The sequence below is a fragment of the Populus alba genome, chromosome 18, assembly GCF_005239225.2.
Source record: "Populus alba chromosome 18, ASM523922v2, whole genome shotgun sequence".
NCBI lineage: Eukaryota > Viridiplantae > Streptophyta > Magnoliopsida > Malpighiales > Salicaceae > Populus > Populus alba.
In genome coordinates, this window is record NC_133301.1 from 11,952,623 (window position 1) to 11,968,201 (window position 15,579).

At 33.2% G+C, this 15,579-nt stretch overlaps 3 protein-coding genes across 3 annotated transcripts; all 3 read right to left on the reverse strand.

The window, feature by feature from the left end:
- Positions 1-1,780: 1,780 nt before the first annotated feature.
- Positions 1,781-2,734, reverse strand: LOC118034233 (uncharacterized). Its single transcript, XM_035039468.1, has one exon. The coding sequence runs from the start codon at positions 2,732-2,734 to the stop codon at positions 1,781-1,783; it is 954 nt and encodes a 317-aa protein (XP_034895359.1).
- Positions 2,735-9,709: 6,975 nt separating this feature from the next.
- On the reverse strand, positions 9,710-10,550 carry LOC118034251 (RING-H2 finger protein ATL14). The gene has a single exon (XM_035039489.2). It carries the CDS (start codon positions 10,453-10,455, stop codon positions 9,940-9,942), a length of 516 nt encoding a protein of 171 aa, XP_034895380.1. The 5' UTR covers positions 10,456-10,550; the 3' UTR covers positions 9,710-9,939.
- A 3,679-nt stretch (positions 10,551-14,229) lies between these two features.
- LOC118034249 (RING-H2 finger protein ATL56) lies at positions 14,230-15,033 on the reverse strand. The gene has a single exon (XM_035039488.2). It carries the CDS (start codon positions 14,905-14,907, stop codon positions 14,395-14,397), a length of 513 nt encoding a protein of 170 aa, XP_034895379.1. The 5' UTR covers positions 14,908-15,033; the 3' UTR covers positions 14,230-14,394.
- Positions 15,034-15,579: the final 546 nt, after the last annotated feature.

The following is a 15,579-nucleotide window of genomic DNA, read 5'->3' on the forward strand; positions in this document are numbered from 1 at the left end:
TAGAATCCATAAAACATATGAAAACACATAACTCCATAGTTGTTGAACACTCCCTCTATGGATAGCCCATGATGAAATTAATTAAGCCTTAGAAGTAGATGAGTCAGACCCCTCTTGTTTATAGATTAAGTTTTCTAAGATCAGATCATCACTTGTTGAAGTTGTAGTCTCTTTGAAATTTATCTTGGTCCAAATACTTTAAATAAGCCAATTGAATGCATCTTTGGGTTTATTTACCTTTAATCTTGTAATTGTCCCAATTAGACCTTCTAATGGATCATTTGGTGTAATTTAGCTTACATTATCTCATCTCTCTTAAAAGGGTTTGACCTTGATTTGTTATCTACATCAAACAAAGAGATATTAGAAACATTAAAAATAGCACTAACACCACAGTCACTTAATAAATCTACTTTGTAGGCATTGTCATTAATTGTTTCAATAATTTGGAATGGATCATCTCCTTTCGACATCAATTTATATCTCTTATGTTTAGAAAATCTTTCCTTTCGCATATGTATCCAAACCTAATCATCTGGTTTAGAAATAACTTTTTTTCGGTCATTATTAGTTTTGAATGCATACTGCTCATTTTTTTATTTTTATTTTTTGCATTTGTCATCATACACTTTTATGAAGATCATATGTGGTTTTCAAGTTCAAAGCATGATATTTTTAGATTATTCAATCATGCATGCATTGAAGTTTTCTATAACAAGTTATGGCTGTTTTAGTTTTCAAGTTTTTTAAGTGTCTGTGTTTCTAAAAAGTAAAAAATATATGCTAGTTAATATTTGTCTAGTTTTATGTCAAAGCCTTTTGTTTTTGGTTTTTTCAATTAATTCATTTTGTTTTTTTTTTTTTTCTAAACTTGGAGGTTGTTTCATAATGATGTTTGAGGCTATGTATTTGGATTTTTATAACAAAATCCAAATTAAAAATCTTTAACTTGACATTTTCATATTCTATTAAGTTTGGTATTTCCATTCTAGTGGTGAGTTTTTATCCTTTATTTTTATATCTCTAAACGCAGTAAATAATATTTATTTTTTTTGGTTTTGTACCTTAAAATGATGTGCAAAAACATTCATTTGTAAGGGATGTATTTTTTCAATATTCATACCATCCTGATATTATACCCACCACTAGGATTTCCACCAACAACTAACATATATGAAAATAACATATTAATTTCTAAATATATATATATATTTTTTAAATCTTTTTAACATGTCATATTCTATGAGTAATGGTTATTCAACAACACACATCTATTATCCATTATAAATCGTAGCTTTATACTCATCCTTTACTACCTTCAAACAAAACTATAAAAAATAATTTAGCTCCAAATTCAACTAATACAGATGACAACAAATGCTAAACATAATTTATTACAAGTCAAATCCCTAAAAAAATTTGAATAAAAAAAACAATTCTCTTCAAATAAGTGTTGCATGCCGTGCTTGGTTTACTCGGGTCGCTTCTACGAGATGTCTGATGTAAATGGTTCTGGTCTCGTGGACCATGCCCGTCTAAATCTTCAAAATCTTGTCAAGGCAACGAAAACAGTGATAGGGAATAGTTGACACAGAGCAGCTCTTCGATGAGCAAAACAATTTCTTTGAATTCCAAAATCAAAGAAAATAATTTAGAATTTCCATTACACACACAAGAAGGAAGAAGAAGAAGAAGAAGAAGAAGAAGAAGAAGAATCAAACCATATCCGTATTTGCTTGAAGAAAGAATTATTGAAACACAGAGCTACAAGAGAACACTATCAAACATCAACACTCCCACCCTCTACTTCCCAGACGACATGCTGTTTTCTGCACTCACAGTAAAACACGGTGGCCACAACATAACCCCAGACCATTACTGCCCCGTACAAAACTGCCAACCCTAACGCCTCCCACCCTTTCAACGACATCACGGCCGTCCATCTTGTTTTCTTCGCCAAATCCCCACTGTCCATCTTCAACCCCTCCATTTTCCACCCAATCAAACCCGTAACCAAACCCATCAGACCCGATAACACCCACCCACAAACCCGCTTCCCCTCCATCAAATCTGACCCGATAAATATTGCATCCCACCCAAACCTCTCTTCCAAAACCGAAACCACCAAACTCATCCCCAAAACCGCCATCAAATAAATCTCAACAGCCGACCCGACAACCCAAATAACAAAACCCGACCCGAAAACACCTCCTCCAGTTAAGGACCATAGAGTACGAGGCACGCTGGAATAACAGAACAGGATGACATAAACAAAAATCGAAGTAACTAACGTCCTTCGCCACGTGGACTTGACACCGTTAAGAACGGACTTTACGCCAATGGGGTTTCTGTGAAACCCCGATTCGGCAGAGACGACGGAGAAGACGGCGGCGAGGAGGGAGAGAGTGAAAGAGGGCACGAAGTAGAGGAAATTGCAGTGGATGAGGGCGATAGCGGTTTCGCGAGACTCTTTCCAGACGTGGCGGGCTTCGAAACGGGTGGGTGAGAGAGCCGCGATGAATTCGAGGTGGAGGATTTGAGATTGGATGGGATGAAAAGCGAGGGAGCGAGAGAAGAAGAGGAGAGAGAGGGGGAGGGCAAGGAGGGCAAAAATGAAAATGAAGATCTGTTTGTTTATAAAGAAAATCTGGAGGGGTTGAAAGATCAAACAAGAACATATGATTTCTGGAGTTGAAGGAATCTTTGGATTGATGACTGTTGTTGGATGTGGCATTTTTTTTTATTTTTTTTTTCGAACTTTTGAGGCTGTGGTCTGGTTTTTTCTTCTTCTGCGTTTTGACCCGATTTGCTAATTAGAGAGAGCGATGGGATGTTGAATTTACGTAAATGGGCTTCAGTTTTATACCATTTATTTCGGAGTTCAGGCATCAGCTCTTATAATGTGGAAATTTGTTGGCATTATCAAGGGCAGAAATAGAAACATCAAATATTTGTAGGGGCCCTTTTGCCGAGAATGAAGAAATTGAAGGATTTTTTAACCCACAAGTCAAATCTTAGAGTGACCATGTTGTGTGGCTCATGATCACAAGTATTTATTAGAAAGATTTCGACACGCTGCCTTCCTTAAACAGAGAAAACGACCGGATGTTTTTTTGTTCTGCTATGTTGGTGTTTAAAAATGTAACAGTAGTTGTTTATTAAATATTTTATTATTTAAAAATATTTTATTTTTAAAATAATTATGTTTGGTATCAATACATTATAATAATACAAAAATATTTAAAAATAGCATTTATCCATAACAACGTGACCTAATTTGGATAGTGATTTTAGAACAAGGTTTTTAATTATTGAGTTATTGTTCAATTAATTTTATTAAATAATAATTTTTTGCTTGTAGATTCTGTTAAATTAGATCAATTAAATTATTAAAATCATGATTAAATTAAATGAGTTCGATCATATTAACATCTTATTTAATTTAACCAAAACATTATTTTTAATCATATTTTAAAAACCTTATTTCTTGGTCTGATGAACAAACTAGAATCATTCGATAAATTAAAAAATAGGTCCAATAGATTTCTTACCTGCCATTGCCAAACCCTTAGCTCCCAAAATAGATGAGATATATGCTTCTGAGTTGGGGTATATGGGTATCCTTAAACAGGTTCAAGAGAACAAAGAATAAATTCTTTAATTTACATTTGCACAATTGAATAATTATCAAAAGAATTAATCTACTAATAAAAAAAATAATTCTTTCTATTATGCTATGCACTACAAAATCTCAAAGTGATTTATTAAATAAAAAATTCCTTTTACGCATTGATTACAAATCTACTAAAGAAGTATTACAAAATAGATGTTCAAAATATTGCTTCAAAATAGATTTTTGCTTGATGGCAAGTTTTATTAAGTATTTTTTATTTTGATATAAAATATATAAAAGGAGATACAAATTTTATTTATGATTTCCTAACAAGAGAATTCTTTCAAAATAAGTCTCGATGCCTCCCAAATCCAAATCCAAAGATAAAGGGAAGCACCCACAAATAAAGACAAAGTCTTTAAAATCTCAAAATCCTACAAAACTACTTACATTGGTAATTCCCTTTGCAAAACCGATCAAATCATAGTATGAAACAATAACCAAAGATGAAGAAGCAAAACACTCTTTACAAGTACAAAATTGGATAGAATACCTATCAAATTCACCAAAATTACTTCTGGTTTTACAAGTTATTAACTAGAAATCCTCCTAAGAAGATAAATCTTCTCAAACAGGTAAATCCTCCATACCAATTTCCAAAATCAAAGAAGACTCTTCCTCTAAAATACCCTCACTTCCTTTTAATTCAAATCTTTCATTTGAATTATCTTAAAAGGTTTTAAGAGAAAATTTTGATTATATTCAAAAACCAAATTATCAAAATGTTTTAACTATAGAAAATGGATTTTTCCATCCTGATCCTTTTATTGCAACCATAAAAATCTTCCATCCAAATTAGTATTTCAAACCCTAGGACTTATCCAAATTCCAATCTTATTACATGACAATACTTGAAATAACAGGATCTGTCAAATTCAAACATTTCAAATTACAATAAAGTCATTCCCAATAAGCCTACTCCATATGCATTATCCAAAATATCTTTAATTCTTCTTATTGAAAACAATCCCTTTACCAAACAATTTAATTTCCTCTTCACCAAACAATTTAATTTTTCAATCAGCTACCATGTTAAACCTTGTGATTCCATTACTCGTTCTTATTTATACTGGGATTATCAACAAGCATTGTTCAATGCTTTTTTCCTTTAAAATAATAAAGGTAGTCACTATTAGCTATTCTATTTTAATAATTCTATCAAAAATTCAAAATTACCAAACTATTTTCTTAAAAACTTACATTTTAATTGAAAATAGCTACATTTACTTCAAATGAAATTTTAAACCTTTAAAAAATGAGAAGAAATTCCCCTCATTTCTTATGTTTTGTTCCAAATTCTTTGTCTCTTTGGTCTGTTCATAATATTTTAACTATAATACCTAGCATGAGTGTCTCATCCTTATTAGAGATACAAAGTAAAATACTGGAACTCCTTTGCAGCAGAAAGCAAAAGTTCAAAATCTACTATAGTCAAATGGCTTCAACAACACCAAAAGGCCTAAATTATAGAGCTAAAACTTCAATCCAAATTATAGCCCAAAGATCTCATGTTTTTACTCTTCTTGTCTCAACAAAATTTGAAGAAAAGTATTTTAAAATTATGAAACAACTTCTATAAAGTATCAAAGACAATGAATCCTCTCCATCTTTATCATCCTCAAATTTTGCTATCAGTCTAGACAATGATAATGAAGATAATTGTTACATAATTCTTCCTCTTATACAAAAATCATAGGCACTCATTTTCCAAAAAAAGTATTTTTCTAAACCCAAAAATAGTTTGGCTCATTCTCAAAATTTTCAAGTCCAACCCCTCCTGTCGGCACAAGTGGTTAAACCAATAAAATTCTAATTTGATAGAGCATTAGTTCTATTAACCAGTAAATAATCTCTCAACTCGCCCATCTCTCAACTCGCCCATTTAACATACTGTTATTTTCATTATCCAGGAAATAATCTTTCGATACATCCATTCGATAAGGCATCATTCTACTTTTTTATTTCACCATTTTACAATAAAATTACAATCAAAGAAAATTGATTCTACGAATTATTAAAATAGATTGATAGATTATCTCAAGGTGTTGAACACTTTCTTGACACTTATATGCATGTTGTGGTCCCCTGTTGCTAATCTAACTTTATAGCCTCACCTCAATAGAAAGCAAGAAAACTGCAAGTTCTCTTTTCTTTCTCCCTAAACCCTAGCTTTTGATCATTTTCTCTTTCTTCAAAATAACTCTATAACCCTTAATTACCCCCTTTTGAACCCTAAAGATATCTTTAAATTTTCCAATTACACTTAATTTCTCTTCTTCTTTAGTGAATTTGGCAAGAATTTGAAAGAAAATTTAAGAATCCCTTAACCCTTTTTAGCTTGGAGAACCGTCGGCCAAAAGGTGAAAGTTAGGCATTTATATAGCCTAGATTTTTTTATTTTACACATTGACAGACTGGCCCTATTAAATTAATTTTTTTTTTCTATTTTGCCCTCATCCCCTCATTCTTAATTAATTAATGCCCTACTACTTTTCTTTTCTTCAATTTCATCATTCTCATACATTTGTTTTTATTTTTATCTTTCTCTGACCGGGTTTTTACTTCTGAATTTGATGGATTAGATCAGGTTAAATAATACAAATATTATGAACAAGTCAATTTTTTGGAACGCTTTTATTCTTCCATGTGGTTCATCGGAACACTTGATAATAGAGCTTTAACAATTTTTTTTTTATTCTCCTCACTCTTTTCTATCTCCTCTCCCCAAGATTCACATTGGTTTATCAAAGTTGAAAAATATCTTATCATTTTGTTTTTGTATCAAATTAAATCTTCATTCTTTTGACCACTATTTTTTTTATCTTTTATTTTATTTTTTTAATTTCATCCATCGACAATTAATTTTATATAATTTTTATATCAAATTTAGTATTTATTCTTTTTATTGCTATTTATTTTATTTTATCACTTTTTTAATTGATTTTTATTTTTCAATTTCATCATTTAACATTTGGTTTCACTTTATTTTTATGTCAAATTTATTCTCATTCTTTTAATTACTATTTATTTTGTTTTGTTTTGCATCCTTTTTTAATTGATTTTTTTGTCAGTTTCATCCATCGACATTTGGTTTATCGAGAATTTGAATTCGTGATTTTTTTTAAGTTTGTCTTTTATGGGTTTGCTCTTGGGCTTAAAATCTAAGTCATCAATTTCAAAGATTAGCCCAAGTTGATTTTTGTTTTTGAAGTCATTTTTTAAAACTTTTTTTTTAATTTAATTCTTTAATATTAGGTTGATTAGGTTTTTAAGTTTTATAAATGTTTTTATTTTTTTTATAAGGTTATTTTAATTTTAAATTTTAAATTATGAGCTTAACAAATTAAGCTGGATTGAATTAATTTTTTATTATTAGAGAGACCATCCGAATAAAATAAGTTCAAAATATTTTTAACTAGTTGACTTTTGTCGACCTAGTGGTCTCAGCAACCCGGCCGTGCAACGAGGAAATCCTGGCTCCGGTCCGAGCACAAGGAAGGGTGCTTGTCTTGTTCATTGTATGTTCAACGCTCATTGAAGAAACCAAGCAAGCAAAGAAAAGTAAAACGGCCAGCTGCAGGTGGTGTTCTCTCAATAACATCTAGAAAACCTCCAAACTTCCTAAAGGCTCTTTCATGGCCTTGACTTCAAATCATCACCTCTGCTTCTAATGCCTTCCCCTGCTGCATTTCCATTCATTTCATTAAAAGCTCTTTCAGTTGAGAGGCTATGAAACGCTGCTCAATTTCCTTCTAATCGTTCTTTGTCCCCTTGATAACACCGATAACAAACTGGGAAGCCATTTCCATCATCCTTCAAGAATTATTGAAAGTAAATCCCAGTGAGTATCAGTAATCTCGAATCTAATACTTCTGAGAAGAAGATTGCTCCCTACATTACTGAGAGCTGGGTCATGATTCTTAATATTTTAGCTCCAATCCAAAGGCCTAGAACTCCAGCTCATGAGAAAGGTGTCGATTTGGTTGGCTAGAGTTGAAAATTCCTAGTCATGATTTCTCGTGGATGATCGAGCGGAAATCCATAAAGTGTGCGAAGAGTTCGTGAAATTAGAAACTTGCCGGAACAGTGATTTATAGCCGCTCCCCCTGCTGATGGTAGGTTCTTGATCCATCATGGTTGGAACTCAATTTCGTAGAGGACAATGAGAGTTCAACCCTAGGCAAAGTAAAGTCAACAAATGCTGTGCAACAACTAAACACAGAGACTCCCGTGGGTGATGTGAAAAGGCAGCTTAAAATGAGCGTGGAACGAGGATCATAAAGATAAGCCTGAATCCGCTATTCCAGTGAGACAATGCAGGAAGGACCAAGTCTTCGTGCATGATCTGTCGGGAGGCCTGATAACAGTCAATGGATACATGTCAGAAAATCAGAATAGTCCCCACTCAAACCGACCCCGCCAGCATAAGGATTGAAATGATATGATAGTTTAACAAGTTCAATAGGTCAAGAATCGAAATTTTTTCATTATAATAAATCCAGGAACCATCTTTTCAGAAAAAAACATCGAATTGTGGTTCAAGAGAGCATGAAGTGAATTCCTGTAGCTGCCTAGATCAAGAAACATGCTGCTCTCCAATATGATCAGTTGTTAAATCATGAAGTGGAAAGATAGTCAAGTGTCATTGCGTCCTACGAAGATTGCTCATCATGAGAGCAGAACAAGCATTCCCAAATACTGTTCTTTACTTTTTAATTCAAACAATCTGCACACAAAGCAGTTTTTCTCTCCAAAATACACGACAAGAAAGAGATTCTTAAAGAATCAAATACAATCGGTGGTAAGAAGTAGGCGCAAAGAGGGTGCATTATTGGTTAAGAAATCGAAGGGAACACAATCTCCGAGCTATGCAGTGACATCAAGATAAAAAGGTTCCTTCTTTAAATGAACTCAGCTACATGCTAGATTTCAAAAACTATAATTGAAGATAAGAAAATGGGGAACAGCTTAACACCTTCAGAATCCATTGAAGCGTGAGAAAAAATAGAAATATAATGCAACTGGCTGCTGTTCTTTGCATTCTTTTCTACTGTCACCCTTCCAGAAGTAAACTATATTGTATACCCTTCTCCCAGCAAAACTTTTATCTACCGGGCATAGCATCAACATGATTCACAATCCATGAAAATTACAAGTGGCATTAGCACTATTTCTGAAGAATTCATTGACAGGCAACCGGATTCTAGAGAGTTGAATAACCAAGCGATCCAAAAAGTTCCAAGCTTAGACAACAATTCACCGTAAGCATATCGCAACGAAGATTTGACAACCATGACACCACATTACCTATCAAGAATGGGAGGAGAGCACTCAGGTTCGAGCCTTAGGTTGTTTATATGATGGTCACTGGAGGCTTATATGATCGTTAATTTCAGGGCCCGTGGGATTAGTCGAGGTGCGCGCAAGCTGGCCCGGACACTCATGTTAAACTAAAAAAAAAAAAGAGAATGGGAGGAGAGCAGATGCAACAATCAGTCAACAGGCACGTTGCAGAATACTCTGCTTAAATCACCCACCAACCTACCCTGTTCTTTTTGAAAACCCAGCTTCATTTGAGTAAGAACCAAATTTGGACATAACAGCATTCGATCCAGTAGGTTGAGTAAAAAAAACAAGTATTCATGAGTAAACACTTCTTATATTGGGAAATAAAATTTAGCTTATTCTCATCAATTTGCAGAATTCGTACTGGATGCCTTTCAATCAGGCACTAAATTCATTTCGATTATGAATAATTAAATCCATTTGGAAAAAAAATAATTTCTTCCTAATAATGTCGAAGTCTGGTCAACAAATTCATCAAGCATCAACCTTTCATGTGGTCGCCAAAGACAATTCAAAGGAAAATAATCGAGCTCTGACCTCTTAAAATCAGAAATCGTGTCTAAATTCATTTCTGACCAATCAAACTAGTCGCATTTGAATTATAATCAAGAATCCAACAACGAAAATCAGATTTCATATTCAAAACAGAGCATATACCATGAAGAGAATTATCGACCAAGACAAGCATGCTGCAATTCATGATCAAATACATGGATTTGACAGTTGGTACTGTTGGTTTATTTATGAACCAAAAATTCGATAACGTACATACAAAAAAAAAATTTAAAAAAAAGGACTCAAGATTTAACAAGAACTTATGGCAATTACAATGGGAAGCGAGGCTGTAAGGCGGAGCGAATCCGGAGTGTTGTCGCAAAGCTGCCCGCCTAGAAGGGCTTCTCGCTCTGTAGTGTTATCAATTAGAAAAAGAAAGAGAAAATTCTACCAATATTCAATTCATTTTTCCAAACAAGGTCCCACGATGGCCTATCTTTAACGCCTTGATCAAATTCAACTCTTGTCCTGCAAATAGGACACGCAGAAACCTTAACAAGCCAACTATCCACACATTTCATATGCAAGACATGACCACAGCCAACAAGGTTTCTGCACCACTGCCCTTGCTTTATATCTTCAAGACAAACCACACACGAACTTTGATCAGCAGCCGTCTCAGGCGTCGTGCTAGTCGAGAATCTGAATCTTGGGAGCTTCTTTAAGTCTTTGAGAGGCAACCCCTTTGGGGGATTGGAGGATGGAGTCGAGTGGCGGTGGAGTGCGGCGGTGGGAATGAGGAGGAGGATGGCGGCAACACCAAGGAGTACGAAAAAAAGGATGGTTATCGCGATCATTACCATGGCTTTCAGGACAAGAAAAATAAACTTCCGGTTTGTTTTTGGTGGTGCACCACCGTCGTGATGAGGAGGAGGAGACATGGTTACAGATTGAAGTTAATGAACGAAAAGGAAATGGTCAGACTGAAAAGGTTTTTGGTGTGACTCCAAAAATGGGGTCCAATTTATAGAATACGAGAGGAGAAGAAAGAGGAGTGCGTTTTTTATTATTCCACTTTCTTCATTCTATGGGTAGAAAAGGGCGGCTATAGTTTGAATGCCGATGTGATGTTGCATTGTGTTCGCATTGGATGAGATGAACCTAGCTAGGTAGGTAGGAGTTAGGTTCCTTTACAACAGTCCTTGTCATAAGAAAAAACTAAATGACAAGAAAACGCTAAGTTATTGTATCCGTACACCCATAGAATTGTAACAGGGCGTTCTTGTCTTGAATTATCTTTCTAAAATCTTCATCATTTTTAATAGAAAGCATCAGATATTTCCTTAAGACGGCACGGTTTTGTTATTTAAAATATGCACTCTTGATCGAATATACCAATGGATGGATGGATTGCTATGCTGTCGTCCTCGTCCTCGTCCTCGTCGTTTTATGCACAAAACAACACAAATAGAATTCAAATTGTTTAGTTTAGTTGGATGAGAATAATAATAAAAGGTGATTATTTTTTGTTTGGTTTATATATATATATATAAAAATTAAATCAAATATTTTTTTTAAAAAAACTAAAACTGGTTCAAATCGACCTGTTTCGGTTCGGTTTTTTAGGACAAAAACCGGTTCAAATCGGTTTAATTCGGTTTTTTTCAGTTTGGATTGATTTTTCGGTTTGGCTCAATTTTTTCCGATTTAATTTGGTTTTTTTTAGTTTGGGTTTGGTTTGGTTTTTTCGATTTCATGCTTACAAAACCAAAACCAAATTGAACCAGTTGGTTTTTTTTTAAATTTTAATCTGTTTTGTTTTTTTATAATTTGATTTTTTTATTTATTTTTTTCTATTTTCTTGATTTAATCAATGTTTTAATTTTTTTATGTAATTTTAATAATAATGATAATGATAATGATAATAATAAAGAGAAACTTTATAACGAATTCCCTACAATCAATGTACTTTAATGGTTATTAATCGATTATTTTGTTCACTGCATTTTTTTTAAAAATATAATTGGTTGTTGCAACAAAGTTATTGTTAATCATGATGGCGTTCACATTTAGAATTTAATGGGTTATAATTTTAAAAAATTATTTTTTTAACCTTTTTATATTCTTTAAAATGTTAAAAAAAATAATCTAGAGTTATCCAAGAATATAATTTTAACTCTAAAGTTGATTAAGCAACTTGTGCAAACTTTTAAGGAATACATGTATATGTATGGTCGTGTACACACATATTTAGTGATGGGTTATGCTTTTGAGTGACAAGATCAATAGTATGATATTGTTTGTTTTATTTTTTATCAATATAATTTATCTACAAATTGGTCGTTTTTTCTATAAACCACATGTATGTATAATCTAAATAAAATTTTTATTCAGATCAAACAAATATTTTGGATACATTTTAATTTGTTTTAAATATTTTAGTAAATGTTTTTATTGAAAACAATTGTTTTCTTCCATCCTATATGTTAACTTGTTGAATAATTTAAAGGTGTTACCTATATATAAATATTTATTGACTTGTCGAGTAATTTAAGAGATTTCACCCCATAAAAACATATAAATTATATTATTAAAAATCAAGGATCAAAGACAACTGATTAAATAAATTTACTCAATATAAAAATAAAATTGCAAACTCTTAACAGCACAGGGACCAAAGTGTAATCTTAGTCAAAATCTTGGGGGCTACTGGTCACCTGTCCCTTCAAGATCTGCCACCATATATATATATATATATATAGACAGATATCCATGGGCGCTTCTCAACCGTTAAATGGGTTATGCCTCCAGTTTTGATGGGTCCCACTTGTCAAAGAAAATTATATCTCTTCTTCTTCCATCCTTATCAACCATCTTTCAGGAAATAGAGGGTGATGTTGAATAATGGTTCAAGAATCAAATTTAAAAATCCTTTTTTATTTTAACAAATCATGTTGAATACTGGGATAAACTAGATGCTGCAAATATCTTTCTTAAAAGGAGTAGTAACCGAAGCTCAAGATTATATGACGATATTTTTTGTATGGAAATTCAAGAAACTGGCGGTTCCCTAACAGGATCATCGTGTTTTTTATATTTCCGGCAAGTCCTGACAGGGTCTTTGTTAAACCAGCATCAAAAACATCTTTATCCAATGAAGTAGCACGCCAAGCACTAAAATCCCAGGATTTTACATGATATTGAGAGGCCATGGTATGGTATAATACAGTTTTTGCACTTCAGTTCAAAGGATCTGCACTGAACTAGGTTTTTTCGCCAAGGCCACTTACAAATGGGGAAGAATCAAGAATCAAATTTGAGTAAAGGGAGAAGGAACCACAAAGGTTCATTGCATAAAACCAAAGGAAACAAGACATCAAAGTTATGCAGTGACAACAAGAAAAGAAGGATTCCCCATTCCAACAATTAACTCCGCCATAAATTCTTAGAAATGAAATGTATGACTTAGAAGCCACAAGAACATGCATAACACAGCAAGGAGAATCATTCCCCAAGCACCAATCCATTAATGCCTAAAAATAAAAGAAATGCAATGCAGCTTGTGATTTCACTACTCAACCACAGTATCGTATTGTACCCTCTTCCCAGCAATTGTTTTCCCAACTGGCCACCACGTTAGATCATGACCCGAAATCCAGGCAAACAATAAGTTTAGCAAAAGGAAAAAGCAGAGTAGGAGAATCTCGTAGAAGAGATCAAGAGTAGTCACAACAAAGAACAACACAAAAGCAAGCTCAAGCTCGACATATTGGCAATTATCTATTACAGTAATCAAATTCCAGCACCAAACAGCAGATTCAAAAACCAGCAACAAAAGGAAATCACCATGATGAACAAATAAGAAGAAATGAGATCAAATCAAAATAGGCTCAAGTCAAATCTAATTTCACTATGTAAAAGTAAAAAATACTAGAGAGAGAGATGATTATCTCCGGCAAAAGATATGCAAGGCTGCTGCTTTCCGTCGTATAAGAAAAGCTAATCTGATGTTGTAAAATTAGTTGGTGACGAAAGAAGCAGACTGGTAAGAATTTCATGATGTTATGCAGCTTATATTGATGGTATCTTTTTTCTTTTGAACTCCAAGCTCTTTGCTGTTCTGTATTTCTGTTTGCTTGGATCAAAACACTAAGAACACAGAAACATCCTAGGAGCAGGTGGATAGCCGCTTAAAAGCAACAATTACTCTAATGGAATGGAATAAGTTTTCGTTGAAGTATGAATGTAGTGTTTATTACCACTACATTGAGGTAATCATTGGCTGCTTAAGAAGTTATGAAATGGGGTTAAAAGATTTTAATGTTACTCTAATTTGATGGGGTTAAGAAAATATTCATGAGCAACCATTTCATATACTGGGAAATAAAAATTTAGCTTGTCCTCGTCAATTTGCAGAATTCCTACTGTATGCAGCCACTAAGTTCATTTCGATTATGAATAAGTAAATCCATTTGAAAAAGAATTGATTTCTTCCTAATAATGTCGAAATCTGGCCAACAAATTCATCAAGCACAGACAACCTTTCATGCGGTCTCCACAGACAATTCAAATGAAAGTAATTGAGGCCTGGCCTCTTAAAAGCACCAACCTTTCATTTCTGACCGATCAAAGTAGTCGCGTTTGAATTACAATCAAGAATCCAACCACCAAAATCAGATTTCGTATTCAAAACAGAGCATATATCATGAAGAGAATTATCGACCGAACAAGCATGCTTCAATTCAAAATCAAATACATGGATTTGAAAGTTGATACCTTTCGTTTATTTATAACACCAAATCTAATAACGTACATACAAAAAAGGAAGAGGGGATCAAAATTTAACAAGAACTTACAGTTAGATAGAGAAAAAGAAAATCCTACCAAACCTTCAATTCATTTCTCCAAACAAAGTCCCACAGTGGCCTGTCTTTTACGCCCTGATCCAATTCAACTCGTGTCCTGCAAATAGGACATGCAGAAACCTTAACAAGCCACGCATCCACACATTTCCTATGAAACACATGACCACAGCCAACAAGGTTTCTACACCACTGCCCTTGATTTATCTCTTCAAGACAAACCACACATGAACTTTGATCAGCACCCGTTTCGGGTCTCGTCTTAGTCGAAAATCTGAACTTTGGGAGCTTCTTTAAGTCTTTGAGAGGCAACGCCTTTGAGGAATTGGAGGATGTAGTCGAGTGGCGGTGGAGTGCGGAGGTGGCAAAGAGGAGGAGGATAGCGGCAACACCAAGGAATAGGAAAAAAAAGATGGTGATTGCAGTCATTATTATGGCTTTCAGGATTAAAGAAAGAAACTCTTGGTTTGGTTTTGGTGGTGCGCCACCGTGTGTACGGTGGTGATCATGGTGGTGGTAAGGAGGAGGCATGTTTACACATGGAAGTGAATGAATGGAAAGGAAAAGGTTTTTGGTAACTACAAAAGTTGGATCCAAGAGATGAGTATGAGAAAAGAAGAAAAGAGATGTGCGGTTTTCACGACTCCACTTTTAGTTTTCTACTTTTCTTTCTTTCTATGGGCAGAAAAAGGCAGCTAAGGTTATCAATTTCATTTTGATAAGAATTTTTTTTTAATTGAAATAAAATATTTTAATTTTAAAATATTTTAATATGCTGTTTTGTGGTTATATATATATATATATTAATTATAAATTATGCAATATAAACACAATACCAAACAAATATAATTTCAAAATTTAAAATATTTCTAAATAGTCAAAATTAAATAGATCTAAAACTTAAAGTAATTTAATTTAAACAAAATATCAAAATATTATGAAAGTAAAATATTTTAACACAGATATTTTAAATATAAAATTAGGTTAATGTTATCAAGGCTAATGAAATCTAAAGCATCTCTTATTTTGCTCAAATTCCTACAAAGTATAAACATGAAAAAAATAACATAAATATAAATAAGATATATTAGTAATAAATCTAATTTTAAAAAATTAATATCATTGTTAATGAAAATAATAATAATAATTTTCAATATTATTATTAATATCATTATTATTGAAAATAATAATGAAAAAAAGGTT